Consider the following 15,678-nt stretch of genomic DNA (forward strand, 5'->3'; position numbering starts at 1 on the left):
AGGCCAGGTGGAGAGCGCACGGGACCATGCAGCCTGGTGAAGAAGGCTTCCTGGTGGACGCAGGGGCACTCAGAACCCTCAGCACATGGCCATGAGTAATCTTGTGGCCCAGGCTCACCTCACAGATCTCTCCCAATGCCCACAAGTCTGTCCTGTGATTCGTAGGGTCCCAGACTAGGAAGGCCTCAACACCCTCTGACATGTCCACTGATCATTGTCAGCGGGAGACAACAGGTTGGGGGATGCAATTTGGATCCCCCAGATGGCCTGTTGTCGTGAGCTGGGGCCCCTTAACACACGCACAGTGGCAGACCTTTCTTGCAAAATGTTCGTTATTGGCCAAAGCATTTTCCAGAAGCACAAACACCCAGAAGGAATCTCTGAGCATGCACAGAGCAGTTTGCTGAACCCCAGTATTACTAGTATTACTTCCAAGAACTTTCCTTATGGGCACGCCTGAGCCCCTTCCCTTTGGGAGGGGCCCCCTGGAAACAATCACGCCTCCTCTCTGCACGCTGATCCTCTAATTGGGTTGCTCTCCTCTGTCAACGTCACATCATGGGGTCAAGAGCTGCACCCATCTCGTCTGTCTCTGAGAAGCTCCCCTGCTCCAATCCCCTCCTAAGAACTGTACATCTTGGTTATTCTCAGAGACTACCTCAGCACCTGCAGAGTCTGGCCTTGAGATAAGCACCTCCGCTTCTCTCATCTCAACATCTGGAATTGGACCACCTTCCAAGACCTCTCCTCCTCCTCCTCCTCGTCCTCCTCGTCCTCCTCCTCCTCCAAATCCAATCAGCAAGACTTGAGAAGGAGGCCAAGAGCAACTTTCTTTCTAAGTCGCAACACCCAGGAAGAAAGGGGACTTCAGCCCCTTCACTATGCTCTGCTCTGATTCACAAGCCCATGGCTACACTGAGGTCCAAACTGGTTTGCTGTCCAGGGCCCGATCATGCACCTCCCAGTTTGCATGTTCTTTGGCCCTAAAGATCCAAGTGAAAGTGGGGAGACCCACAAAGGGGGTCGCCCTCTTGAAATTTGCAAAGGGCTATGTCAGAACCAGGTTCAAAATAAAGCGATAGGAAGGATACAGTTTCCAAACAGAGTGAGAACGATGAAGTAGATGGACGACCACATTCCTGAGCTGACACCGCCTTGGGAGCGAATCCCATTGTACATCACCTCGTTCCAGTCTTCGCCTGTCAGGATCTAAAGAAGCAAGAGGTTCAGCTAGAACAGCAGCCACGTTTTACACAAGGGAAGTTGCGCTCAAGGCACAGAAACCCCATTAAGGCAACAAAACACACACCAACAAAGAAGAAAGCTCTCTCTTCCTTCCCTATTTGGCCAATATCATCTCGCCCTGGTTTTTAATGTCTCAGCTGACAAAATACAGCATGGCAGCAGAATGCCAGGGACTGCAAAGAAGTGGTACAGTCTTTTCAGGGAGGGCTTAGTGTTTGCATAAGACAAGCAGGTCAAAGCTGGATGCAAAGAAACTGTGCCAGCCGTATTACCAAACCAACCGCTGGGGTTTTACAACTTCAGATTATGAGAAGGGCACAAAAACAACTTCCGGAAGGTGGGAAATTAGCATTTGGGTACCAAGCTAGGCTTAGGGCAGGCCCTTTCTCACTGAAATATTAATATGCTATGTGCTGTAAAAATTATTATTTTTACATTAAAAATTACAATCCACTACCTGCTCTCTGAACTCGATAAAGCTCCTACCATCAAGCACAGAGCACCATGGGGATCGGTTGATCGTGTGCTCTGTCGTGAGACAGAGTCCTGCCATTCTCAGCAAGAGTGCCTGACATTATTATTATTATTATTATTATTATTATTATTATTATTATTATTGTTATTATAATAACATTTCTATGCCGCCCCTTGCCGAAACCTCGGGGCGGACATGAGGGAATGGTGTTCCCCAAAGCTTTTGCTCGGGGAGCTATGCTGAGAAAGCGTTCGTCGAAAGCCAAAGAAAGGCTCTGTCTTGCTGAACAGAGAAGACTAAGCTGGCTGGGCACAGGGAAACAGCTTGGTTAGAGATTCAGAGAGGAGAGGGAAAGAAAGAAGCAGAAGGTTACGTCAAGATCAGGTGAGCTTTTGTCAGGTATGGAATGGACAAATGCAGGAGCGGGGAGGACAAATGTGACGGAGCATGTTGAGGAATAAAGCCAGGGAGAGCCAGTGCAGAAATGCAAGTCCACCGGTGACAACCCGCAGCATCGGAAGAAATACTTTTTCAGCGGAGGCACTTGGGATTGACTGAAGGGGAGCTGATGGGAGATTACATTAAGTAGGAGAAGGCTGCAGTATCGCTTGCACCTCATTAGTGTTAATTAGAGTTATTTGTTTTGAGATTCTCAGCCCCTCCGCATGGGAAGATATCAGTAGCTGCCACGAGGGAGCCGAGCATGGGGGATTTGGAGCAGAAAAGCAGTACAAAGTAAGCTCGCTGAGTAAGATCTTGCCCTGTCTGGATCTGATTACCTTAGGGTCACCATGGAAGAATATTCTACGGAACAAATGGAGGGTGAAGGACACAACCATTGAGATCTTTGCTCATGGGAAGCCTACGTGTGGGACTAACTTTATATCAGGAACCTGGGACTGCTCCCGAAATTCTCCCCTCCCCCCCGCAACATGCAGAAGGGAGAAGTCCGTGGTCTGTTGGGTTTCCCCGTCTCCACACAGCATCTCCCGCTGTGGCTGGCAGGGAGGGGGCAGCACACCGCCATGTCTTCAGGGAGAGACGCTCCCAGAGACTGCGCCCCTAATTTTCATAACACCCGTCCTCGCTCAGAGCTGCAAATTTAAATGGAGCCTCTGCTAAGGGACACGGACGTCTGAGGTACTTGCTCCAGCAGTAGCCTTCTCACCACAGAGTTATACCTGGAAGACTGTCATGATGGCTGCAGGAAAAGTATCAAAGTTTGCAGAAGGAGTTCCATCCATAAAGTTAAATCTATAGAAAAGGAAGTGAAAATTACAAAAAAGAGCAAGCTCCTTCTGACTGCAGAACTGCAACGCACCCAACCTCCTTGCCTCTTTTTCTTTTCCTTCTGCTATGATTTCTTTCTGCTATGATGCTTTTACCCCATCTTTGGTAAAAGTGCCATACGATTTTGTATTCCCATTTTTCTCCCCCAGTTTCTCCCATTAATGAAGCGTATGAGGTGTGGCTGTATATATTTAATCACTTCGTGTCACAGGTTGACAACCCGTTTGGACTGTGGGCACACTAAGCCACTCAGGGAGCCAGCACAGCTGAGTGAATGGCAAACACAACTTTAGATAAAATAAAATAGGCAGTCCAAGAAACTGTCCTGGGCACCAGCACAAAATGGCTGCCATGGGAGGCGTGGCAAAGGAGAAGTCTGAGTACAAAGTCTGAGCACAATGCACATTTGAGGTCCGAGTTCCAACACACTAAACAACTCTGTCAGATCTAGGTTACAGCACCAGTGGAAACCTATTTCACCGCAGCTGGAAACTAAAAGTGTCACATACCTGAGAAGGAGAAAGCACCTTGACAGGTGTTATAAAAGGTAGGCACTGGTGCCTACAGGCACTGTTCTGCCTACTGTTGGGCATGCATGTATGTGTTAGTAAGAATACACACACGTGTATTCATATATATCGGTGCAGAATGGAAGGAGGACAAGAGCATAGACGTGAGAAGGTGGAGAAGGTCAGAAATCTTGTAAGCTTTCTGTGAGTATGATTCAGAAATGGCAGCTGAATGTGGAGAGCCATTCGGATCCAAGTAGGATGGATACCTTCCAACCCTTGGTAGAATGGTCCATATTTACCACCACTTTCTTGCTCTGATACACATTCGCTGCCCACACATATCTAGGTCTACCTCCACAGGAAAGAGGGTTATAAGCCGAGCCAAAAAGAGCTGAATGATTCCTAGAATGCACAATCCTGCCTCAGGTAGGGAATGTTACGTCGTGCAGCAAATTTGCAGACAGAGAGAACAGATGCAATCTTGGTTATAGGACCAGCTCACAAGCTCCTTCAACAGAAATCAGTATCACCATTCCCTGGAGAAATTCAGCGAGCAATTGCCTGGCCTAGTGTGCATGAGAATAGGAAGCTTGTTGAATAAATATAAAGCTACTTATGGAGTCTATGGAATAGTTTAGCACATTGGCAAGCATTTCCCAAAGACACGGCTCACCTTCCTTGGCCATTCACTCACCTGCCACCAAACAGCTGCATCCCAAGCAGGGCAAAGACTACAATGAAGAGGAAAAGGAGGAAGAGCAGGCTGATAATAGACTTCATAGAACTCATCAGTGAGACCACCAAATTCCTCAAGGAAGCCCAATACCTAGAAAATCCAGATGTTACTGTAGCTAGCTTCCGGAAGCATTGCAAGACGGTTTCATTTGGGCTGGCCCTTGGTGGCCAGAATTCAGTGTGTATGTCCATGCGTGTGTGCATGCACGTGGGTGTACACGGACAGATGGACAGTTTAATCCATTGGAGCCAACGCGTTAACCAATGTGAGACAGATTAGATAGTATTCATAGTACAGGCTTAAAAGGAGGAGCAGGGCTGTCAGTGGAGCAAAGAAGCAGAGCACAAGGCTGGGGCAACACCAGCCTGATTCACATATAATGTTCAACCATTGTGTGGTTTGTTGAAATCTGGCTTGTCATAGTGTCGGAACCGTCTGCCATAACCACACAGAGAACCCATGGTTTGTTGATGGCTTATAAAGTCTAGATGGTTTCAATCATGACTTGTTATGATGTCTTAGAACCATGGCTCATGCCAGCTTGTTTGCACTACTGTCTACCCTGAAAAAGGAGGCTAACACCGGAATACCTCTGGCATTCAGTACAGAGGTACTGAAAATAAAGCTGGTTTGAAAGCTATCAAAATGGGTGGGAAAGAAACAGGCCAGAAATAGGGAAAACAGTCTGCAGTCTGTTTGCTTGTCTATGAGGCTATTTAAGGCTAATGTAACAAGGCTAATGTAACTATTTAAGGCTAATGTAACATTTTTAACATAAAACATGGTTTAGTGTTACATGTAAATACAGCCACTCACTCAAGGAAGGTTGGATTAAAACTCACTCACTTTGTGATTTTAAATATTCTAAGAAGTCGCAGGGCTCGCAGGACACTAATTCCAAATGAGGTTCCTGGTCTGAAGATAGCCCAGACTACCTCAAAGATGCTTCCCACTGTGACCTGAGAGAGTGAATAAATGAGGGAGGGAGGGAGGGAGGAAAAAACCCATGATTAGAAAGGGATCGGAAACTACCAAGTCCAACCACATTTCAACAGCTGCTCCATGAGTCTGCATTCTCTATCACTCTCTGTCACACACACACACACAAACACACACACTATTCGCACCCCAAACAAGATGCAATAATTTACTGGAACGCAGGTCTCAGGCTTGCGAGCTCTACTTTGATGTTTACTAGAGCGGGAGACCCACCAACTACAGCAAGTACAAAATATTGACTTGGATCGATGCAACCAAGGACCAGGGTGCCTCTAGTTTTGCAAAAACTACTTTGCAAACCGCTCCGGGATTATTGTTTTTTTAAATCCAAAGTGGTATCAACTTTCCATGGAATAAATGCACGATTAACCAAGTGAGAAGGTTACTTCTATTTGTTTGATCCCACTTACCATATGAGCTGGCTTGTAAAACCCGCAAGTATTCGCCACCTGTAATACCCTGTTTCTCCTTGCTGACTGGCAAATAGTCATAGCCACTAAGGAGAACCTGCAGAGACCCCCTGCCCATTGCAACAAGGAAGTCTCTGGCCAGCCCTTCACATGTGCCCACATCTCCCACTCCCACCCCCCCAGCTCTCCCACAGGGATGGAGACCAGCCCCTGACAAGGGACTGAAAAGGGGAACTTGAGGGAAGACCATCCTTGGATCCAGTTTCTAGATGATGTGACTAAGGGACTGTGCAAAGCTCAGACGCCTGTGGACTGAGCCCCCTACATGGCCATCCTGGGCAGCTCACATCACCGAAATTCTCAAGCAGAACTTCTTCCCCTCCCGAGCATCCATGCTTGCTTTGTGCGACTTATCAGGATACTGCTTACCCCACAGTCAAAGCAGTTGAAAGAGGAGTGAAAGTAAAGCCGTGGCCCCATTCCGTACATCTTCAAGGACATCTCTAGGAGGAAGAGTCCCAAAAATATGAACTCTGCATAGTCTGTAAGGAAGAAATCCAGGTGTTCCTCATCCATGACTGGAATAACATTTCGTAAAGCAGGGTGTACCCACAAAGAGCTGCTGAGCACTCCAAAAGTCCTCCTCGTGACTGTGCACGGAGGCACACGGCAGGGTGCAGAAAGTGAGTGTGATCCGGGTGCCGGCAGCCACCTTTGCAGCTCCAGCTTTCTCCAGAGTAGAACTGGCTGCCAATTCCCAGGCATGCCTGATTTATTCCAACACAGGGAGGGCAGAAACAAGCACCCACTCAATGATGGACAACTAGCCTATTTCTGGTCCACCACGGATTGCCTGAAGGCACCTGGGATTCTTGCAAAGAATACCGGGCCATTGTCTTCTTTATGCCTCTAAGAAAGAGTACACGCTCAGGTTCATTGAGCAAAGATGCTTCTTTAATTCTGAAGCGCACCTGGTTATGCACCTCCATCTTAGAACATAAATCAGACCTGCTGGCTCACGCCAAAGGCTGGTATAGCATTCTGGTTCACACAGGTGCCTACGGGAAGCCTGCAAGAAGGACATGCAGCCAAGGGAGCCCTCCTGCTCATGTTTCCACCAACTGGTATTCAGAGGGACTATCTTTAGAAGGCCAGGTCCTGCAGATGAAACCCAAATACTTTGGCCACCTAATGAGAAGGAAGGATTCCCTGGAGAAGACCCTGATGCTGGGAACAGTAAATGGCAAAAGAAGAGGACGGCAGAGGATGAGGTGGCTGGATGGAGTCACTGAAGCAGTTGGTGTGAGCTTAAGTGGACTCCGGGGATGGTGGAGGACAGGAAGGCCTGGAGGAGCGTTGTCCATGGGGTCGCAATGGGTCGGACACGACTTCGCGACCAGCAACAAAATTTAGCCACCATGGTCAGCAGGTCTTGATAGCCTTACCCTCCAAGAATTTGCCTAATGCTTTTCTAAAACAGTCCAGGTTGAACAGTCCATCATCTTGTTTAGCTTTGTGCGGAGAAGAACTTCCTAGTCTTGAATATCCCACATGGAGCCTCTCTGGATGACTCCATGGTCTAGTATTACGGGAGAAGAAGCGCGTCTCCCCAAAACCCTTTCTCCACGGAGTTTCCAATAAAATGAAGCGGAAGGCCCGTCCCTGCTCTGGCCTTTCCTCAAGCGGTCCCCGTATCCATGGGACCCTGTGGACCAATCTGGCTGATAGGCTAGAATGGAGGCAAAGCTGCTAGAGCCATTTCTTTGGCCTAATTCACAGGGCAACAGCAATTGGAAAGGGCTTCCCAAAGCGTGTTGCAGAGCGCCTCTCCGAACTTTTTAATTGCTGGAAGCCTCTCCGAACAGCCCTTCCGGCAATTAAAAACATTCCTGCAGTTCTTGTGCCCAGAGCATCTAGAGAGGGAAACCTCTTCAGTTGTTCAAACCACTAGTGCTATTCTCTTCTGGGCTCAAAACCAAACATACTTCTCAATATTAAGTTTGTCCTAAATGTTGACTAATAGCAGAAGTAACCTGACAGTGGCTTTGAATTTCCCATTGAAGCATTTAGGTATCTGCGATGAAATTTCTGCTCCATCTTTCACAAACAGTGATCGGGAGAAGATATTAAGCCGGCCAGGACCTGCCCATTCAGCTGCTGATATTTTGACTCAAAGTAGAGATCCTTGTAGTGAGTCAAAACATCACTGGAACCCCAAAGTTGCTCTGACTCTCACTGCTATCGGACAGCCAATTTCTAAGCTTCACCGGAGTGTATTATCAACTGGCACTCTTCCACGACAGAGTGAGGCTCCCCAGTCAGCAAAAATGATTGGGACCAGTCAGTCCCCTTTCCCAGACCAAGTCATAAGCCTGAGTTTCCTGGAAAAAGCAGGGCTTTGCTTTGCTTACACACGGACTGGGCCCTCGGCCAGGACCTGTTCCCTTTCCTGTGGCAAGAGGGGTGCATAAACAACACGGAACCTGGCACTTACAAAGGAGGTGCGTGAGCCACAGAGGTTGGTTGTGATGGACAATTGCCACGCAGGCAGTATTGAGGGCCACGATGCTCAGGACAAGCCAATAGAACACCTGGGATTTCACCATGTGACGCACAGAGATGCGCAGCAGCCGCTCCTTGTGCCTGAAGTACGACGCACCGTCCAATTTAGCACTCTTGATGCTGGCACGAGCAAGCGGAGTACCTGCAGTGGGGCGAAGAAGGTAGGAACGGGGTGAGGTTTGATGGACACCCTACAGTAGCCGAGACAGAGAAGGAGTTTCCATGCATGCAGGAGAAGACTCCAATGCTGAAGGCAGCTTGGGCAGGATGTGGAACATGATTAGCATTAGTCCACACCAGAGCGGGGAAAGGAGAAGCGGCACCTTTCCATTTAGGAATAAGAGAAAAGACGGCTTTTAGCACTCCGCTCCTTTTGCTCCTGTTTAGGGTTCATCATTTGCTAGAGTTTAGTCCTGCAGCCAAGGGGCCCATGAATTTCAGTGGCACAAGCGCCAATGAAGCTGTGAACACTCCCTTCTGCAGCCTGGCAAATTTCACCTTTGTGGACAGCTAATTGCATAAAAGCATTGCAACGAATATGCCAGAAAAGAGCCCACAAAGGTTGCTAAAACTTGCTCCCCACAGCCGAGTCAAAGGAAGCAGTGTTCTTTTCTGTTGGAGTAAACAAAAACAGAATGACACATGAGAAACCACACAACTGTTTTATATTCTGCATGTGGACCTGTGCTGAGAACTGCCAATCAAAAGAGGTGGTTGTTGTTTTAATTTCCAAATCCATACTGCTATGCATTCAATATGCAGTTTCCAGAACCAGCAACGGTTTATTCTTTGCATCCCGCAAAGCTACTGGAATGGATTGTGTGGTTTACTTATTCCAATCAAGACTTTGCAGTTATTTCCTTATTCTGCTACACCCTTTGGGACTATTTAACATTAAAGAGGCAGGTAAGGAGGGGCATGATGGAAGTCCACAAAATTATGCATTGCATGGAGAACACGGATGGAACAGATCTTCTCCCTCTCTCGTATTGCTAGAATCCAGGACATCCCACGGTGCCGAATGGTGGATTCAGGACAGAGAAAAGATTCTTCACACAGCACATCATTACATTGTGGAATTTGCTGCCACAAGATGTAGTGAAGGAGGGACTAGATGGATTCGTGGAGGGTATAAATAAATAAAGCAAGCAAGCAAGCTATTGATGGGTACTAACTATGGGTACTAACTATGCATAGCCTCCAAAATCAGAGACAATCGCCAGGTTCACACATCACAAGAAACCACCCTGCGTGGTTTGTCGCATGAATGTGGCCACAAGACGATCTGGCTCATCATGGTGCCTCTCTTCCTCCCCACCATTTCCTTCCTTCCCAGTCCTCCAGGCAGCAATCCAAGAGGCGTCATGGGGGGGAATGAGGCTCCTCGCTTTGCCTGCTGCGGTCACAAGCCGAGCCTGGCTTGTCACAGCTTTCAAGCAGTTCCTGCTGAAGAAGCGCAGTTCATGCTCGAAAGCACAGCAGAGAAGTCAAGACACACGCAAGCCGGAATGGGGTGCCCAGGCTGCGCTCGGCCAGAAAGGGCAGAAAATCAGCTCAGCTACGCAGCGCAAAGGAGCTGCACCCTCTCCCAAGAGGAACAAGCTGTCCCCTCCCGCAGGGGGAGGACCCCCGGGCGGCAGCAGTGCCCAGTGGGGGCCTGTGACCGGCGCCACATCCCGCCCCCTTCCCGCCACCTGGGGGGGCCTCTGCGACAAGCCAGAGTGGGAAGGGGCCGGCGTGGGGTGGGGGGTTGCTCATGCAGCTTCTCTCAGATGTGCATGACCAGCTCTGCCTGCCCAGAGCTCCCCTTCTGCAAAAGTGCAAAAGGGACGGGGAAAAAAACTCCAAAGGAGGCAGCTCTGTTTGTCACAGGCTCTCAGCACAGCCTACCTCACAGGAGTGTTGTGGGAACAAGACTGAGAGCAGCAGGAGGCAAGTGATGCAAGCTGCTTTGAGATCATAAGGAAAAAGCACAATATAAATCTAATACATGAATACATACATAGCTGAATGAGCTAAACTTAAGTAAGAATGAAAACTGTCATCTTTATCCACCAACTATTGCCTTGATCCTGTATCCCATGGTTTTCTCTATAAAATCAAATGCATTTATTTGTTCCAGTTCAGCGATACACGCTAGAATCTCCCCCTGAAACGGCTCGCTTTATTTCCGTGCCCTTTGACTCTGGGAGTCGCCACAACTCCTCTGCCCTCTCCTGCTCTGCAATTCGAAAGGTTTGCCTTGCAAGTCTTGAGCCTCCCCTCCTCCCTTCACAAAATGCTGAAGGGTCGACGTAGCGGGAGAGGCGGGACACGGTGGTGCCTCCCACTGGACTGCCTGGGGCCTGGGTGGTCTTGGGCTGTTGACCATTCTCTCCACGGAGCGGACAGTCCTTCTGCCCGTTCTGCCTGGATGCTGCAATTCCGTGCTTTTCGGCAAAGGAGCCCTTTTCATTACAGGTCGGAAGAATGAGGGGGATCTCTGGACGGAAGGGTCGCTGGGCCAAGGACACGCATTCACTGGCTTCATCTTACCTACGGAGGAGATGTCCACACGCTCATCACTGGAGTCGCGATTCATGGCTTCCGTGCGGCTCCTTTTGATGGTCGCCCTCCTGAGAACTAGCAGCAGAAGACGGGTGGGTGGGAAGGCACCAAAGTCACCAGCATGTGAGTGTGTTCAGATACCAAACTCTTAACATTTACTCCGGAGGACCAAGTGTTGAAACCCCAGGTTGAGCTTCCGCAGTTCAAGAGCTGAAGCTGAGCAGTTCCGAACGGAGCCACTCCATTCATCCATCCATCCATCCATCCATCCATCCATCCATCCATCCGTCCGTCCGTCCGTCCGTCCGTCCATCCAATACATTTCTACACCGCCAATTAGCCAGAATGGCTCTCCAGACAGTTTACAAAATCATAACAAGCCACTCCCGTCCCTTGAGTACCCCAAGAGCCCTGCATTCCTTTAGGGGAAAGCTTGACATAATACATCAATGCCATGCATGGGGACACAATCCCGATGAGAGCACAACTGTCCCTCTGGCCTGGGGTGCGAGGCCTCGCCAAGGACTACAGGCCTTCACTATCTGCCCACCCCACCTACCAACCCCCTAATAATGGTGAGTGTTTTGCTAATAGCAAAGAGTGCCCAAATCAGGGTGGGGAAACTTTTTTATGCAGCAAGCTGCATTCCCTCAAGGAAAATCTCCTGCAAGCTGCATTCCAGAGGCGAATGTGGTTGGAGGACTGGAAGCAAAGGAGGCAGGGATGGAGCAGGGCCTGGACCACCTGCTTCCTGCCTCTCTCCCCCTCTTTCCTTCCCCATTTAAATCTGCCCCCATCCAGCAATTCGCAGAAGAGGGAGCTTTTCTTTCCATCCTTAATGACCAAGGGGGCATGATTTTGGGGAGCCAACAGAATGCAGGGATGGCTAATTCTTCCTTCCTCAGTGGTCACCATCCTCCCTCCCCAAAAAAGCATTTTGTAATTCCAATCTTGTAACCCTAGCGGTTGTGTAGACCGTGGGCTGAACCCAAAGGTGCCCACAGGCTGTAGGAGTCAAATTCCTGCCCCCAAAAGCAAGACTGTTTCCTAGTTTCTTGTTCCGGCCATAAAGTGTCCCATAGGCACACAGGAGAGACCACAACAAGAAGAGAACCCAGCTTTATTTTCATAAGAAAGTGATGCAGTCCTGCCTGCTCCTGGATAGATGTGCCACTGCTTGTTTACTTCTGAGTAGGCTTACAGTTGGTCATAATCACATGTCAGTGCTGCCAGTTCTGTTTTCCCAAATGGACCGCAGCCCCTGAGATCTTCTCCAGAATGGAATTCAGTCTTCCGGCTGGGAAAGCATCTCACCCACCTTGCTAGGACATGCTTGGAGACAGGCCAAAGAGAACACCTGTTCAGCCAGTCTGAGAGAGCAATCCTAAGCAGACTCACTAATGGACCTGGGGAGTCGTGGTCCAGACATTCCTTCCGCGAGGAACTCTCTACATCCCCGACAAATCAGGAGAGTACAGTTGGAAGGGGCATTGGGCCATTGGGTCCAACGCCCTGCTCTGTGCTGGACACCCAGCTGAAGCATCCCTCTCAGGCGGCTGGCTGTCCAGCTACTTCTTGAACATCTTCAGAGTTTGAAAGAGCTGAAAGAGGCATATCTGCTCACAATATTACCACCGGTGAACATATTTTACTACCGTTTTGAATACCTTGAATGGAGACAACAGCAGAGCAGAAGAAAGTGTGTGTGTGTGTGTGTGAAGGCATGCCCTTCTCAAGCCATTTTCAACTTTCTTAAAAAGGAAGTCTCTGAGCCCCAGGAGAGGTCTGCTGGCAGATATGGGAACTGCAGGCTGCTATTGACTGGCCAGGTAAAAACCGAGCAGGAGGGCAGCTGTACTTTCCCTGACTTTCCTGCTTTTCCCACTTCTCTGGGAAACACAACCGGGAACCGGAGCTGGGTGTGCAGGGGGCAAACAGAGGGAGTGGGAGAAAAACCTGCACTCGCCCCCAGGCGAGTGGCTCCACCTCCGTCCCTCTTCTCCGCTTTGACACACCAGTCTCAGCAACTAGATCCAACACTAGGAAGGGACTATTGTATTTTCAGGGTCTTGCACTGTATTTCAGACTATTGTGTTTAGACTGCTTACCTTCTAAGGCTGATGTGCCAGAATTCTTGTTCTCTTCGGCCAGCATTACTTCTTCTGCACAAAGACATGGACAGATAAACAGTTTAGGCATATGGTTATCAAGATCCTATAATCTTTTAGACCTCATATCAATAGAAATGGAGGAAAGAAGGGTTACAAGATACAGCAAACAGAGAAAATAAGGCTGCAGATGGATCATCATGAAGTGAAATGGATTAATTTCAATGTAAGAGACAAATATGTATTTATACTAACCAGTGTGCCAGGACTCAAAATCTGGCCTAAAGCATCGGGAGCTTAGCATCTTTCCCAGGGTCCCCAGGGAAAGAAAAAGCTTACAGTGAGGGGTCAGAACCAAGAGAGAAGACAGACTATTTTCTGCTTGGCTTCAGGGCTTTCGCTATTAGCTCCATCACCAGAGGCCTCCAAAAGTGGCTTGCAGAATAAAATATCAACAACAGTGAACAATGAAATAAAGCACTGCAGCCATAAAAACAATAAGACAGCCATAAAAACAGTCCTAAAACAAATGGGCATCAGTCACAGGACTGGATTTCCATGCCTTTGCTTCCTTGGGATGCCACTGCATTGGCAAAGAAGAGAAACTTTTCCCCTCAGAGGCACAATGTGGGTCACTGGATCTGGGAATTGGCGGCCACAAGCAGAGGCAAAGAACTTGATTTCCACTGCTGTGGATGAAAGACACGGGAGGCTGCCCGTTTCAAAGATGCATGAAGGTGATGGGAAGAACTGCTTAACCCTTTATCCTCTTAGAACTGGGCCATTCAAAATCACCCTCCCTCAAGCTGCTGTGTTTTTTTTTTTTTTCTCCTGTAGGGGAAAAGATATGGGCACCACCCCATATGCTTCCACCTTGAGCCAGTACACAGTTTGGTCCCCAAAGACCATTTTTTCCCAGGACCACTTCCAAGGCAACAGTTGACTCTTTGGCTCGGGCCACACGGTGAGAGAGCTGGTTAACGAGCGTTCTCCCAGCATCTGGGCATGCGGGAAAGCAGTGGGAGAAGCCAAGGAAACTTGTCCAAGCTTCAGTCAAAATATGGCCTGTATTAGACATGAAGTCACAGTGTGCCATCCCATTCAACCCTGTTTTGAAAGCTGAACTACTAGAAAAGATGTTTTTAAATTCATTTCTGTTATTTTGATAGGAATGTTCTGCAAAAACCCAAATATGCTTTATAGGCAAGCCTACCCAAACGTTTGCAAGGTGCCCCATACAGCGGCGATGGTTCTAGCTGGAGAAGAAATCAGAGAATAGGAGATCTCTAATCAGAAGTAAGCCCCATTAAGTTCAATGGGACTTACACCCCAGTAAATGCGCTGAAGAATCCACTAGCAAAATGATTTGAAGAAAAAAAAATTGGAAGGAGGAACATTTCACAAAGCAATCTCTACTTGTATTATGGAGTAAAATTTGCAACTTTTTGGTCAAATTATTGCTTCTTTACATTGCTCTTGCACATTCCTTGTTTAACCTATTAAGTGAAATGAGCACAAAAGTCAGCAATGAAAAGTGTGACTATTTACGCACACAGATTACGTCAAGTTTGAAGGTGGCAACTCGGGCAGCACAAAGCACACTGTGAAATCCTGTGCAAATTCGAAACATTTTTCCAGCCGAAGGAGGATTTTTAGAATGACATTGCATACTTGAGCAACTTAGAAAAAATATTGCCAGGTGTGCAGTGAGAGAGCCCTCTGTCAACAACTCCAAAACAACCAAACTTTTTGTAACAAGCTAAAAATGGCAAGAGACAGTTGATAAACAAATGGAACATGACTGAACCTGGATGAAGAGCTGTAAGATTGTGTCATAAATATTATCCAGGATGCCTGAAACATTCACATCACCACCTTCTAGGACTACAATTCCAACAGCAATGATAAGCCTTTCTTGTTCATTAAATTAGTTCGGTGTTATGGAAAGACCGCAAATATTCCAACTGCTCAGGTACAAATTAGTTAGCAAGAAAACATTCACAGTAGAAATGTATGTGAGAAAAGTTCATTGTCACATAAGCACTGGGAACTGCTGCGTGAAGCAGGCACAGGAGATTGATTGAAGGAGGTCCCAGAAGGTGGGGGACCTGAGGGGCAGGCAACCCGTTGACAGGTAGCTGAAGGGAAGTGATGGAGAAGGCAGTGAAATAAGATGCAGAAAACTGATGGGAAGCTAAGATACTTCCAGAAAGAGGACTCCATTTGCTAACCGTCAAAAGGCATTGCGTGACAATTGTGTCTTCTCTTCCATATTGATTTTTTCTGGAAAGAAAATATATGACAGAGCTGGTGGGGAAACCTGGGAGGACTACCAAGTGAAGACACCATGCTCTGGACCTTCTGCTCATTCCATGAATGAGGCAGCGTGATTGCAGAATAAAAGTCTTCACTGGACGCTCCCTCAGATGGAAGCTCTATGGCCAAAGGAAAAAGCTGTGAAGCTGTGATTACCACGGTGGCCTGACCAAGACCCTGGGAAGACTCCTGGGCCTCTGAGAGTTGCGTGCAAGAGGTAGTTCTCTCAGCTGGGTTGTCTACAGTGTTACTGTACTGCTTTAGCAACCCTAGGAGCCAATGGATGGCAGGATGGGGTCTGAGTTCCACATTTGGATTTGTATTCCAGAAGTCAGCTCGTATTTAAGATCTATTACCTGCAAGAAGGACCATAAAGCATAGGTTCCTCTACTCCTGCTGCTTGCCCCAGACGTCCTAGAGCATGTGAACCTCACACCACAATGGCTCACTATCCAAACACAAAAAGCAGGGGTGTGTG

General features: G+C 48.2%; 1 protein-coding gene across 1 annotated transcript in view; it reads right to left on the minus strand.

Moving 5' to 3' along the window:
- Positions 1–15,678, minus strand: part of CACNA1E (calcium voltage-gated channel subunit alpha1 E) — a 228,082-nt gene that overhangs the window by 75,994 nt on the left and 136,410 nt on the right. Inside the window, 8 exon segments of the mRNA XM_044439166.1 lie at positions 1,092–1,209; positions 2,902–2,974; positions 4,217–4,348; positions 5,105–5,217; positions 6,097–6,209; positions 8,162–8,371; positions 10,765–10,851; positions 12,885–12,938. Of these exon segments, the coding sequence (XP_044295101.1) occupies positions 1,092–1,209; positions 2,902–2,974; positions 4,217–4,348; positions 5,105–5,217; positions 6,097–6,209; positions 8,162–8,371; positions 10,765–10,851; positions 12,885–12,938 (900 nt within the window).

The sequence above is a fragment of the Varanus komodoensis genome, unplaced genomic scaffold, assembly GCF_004798865.1.
Source record: "Varanus komodoensis strain SLA01 unplaced genomic scaffold, ASM479886v1 scaffold34_1, whole genome shotgun sequence".
In the NCBI taxonomy this organism is placed as follows: domain Eukaryota; kingdom Metazoa; phylum Chordata; class Lepidosauria; order Squamata; family Varanidae; genus Varanus; species Varanus komodoensis.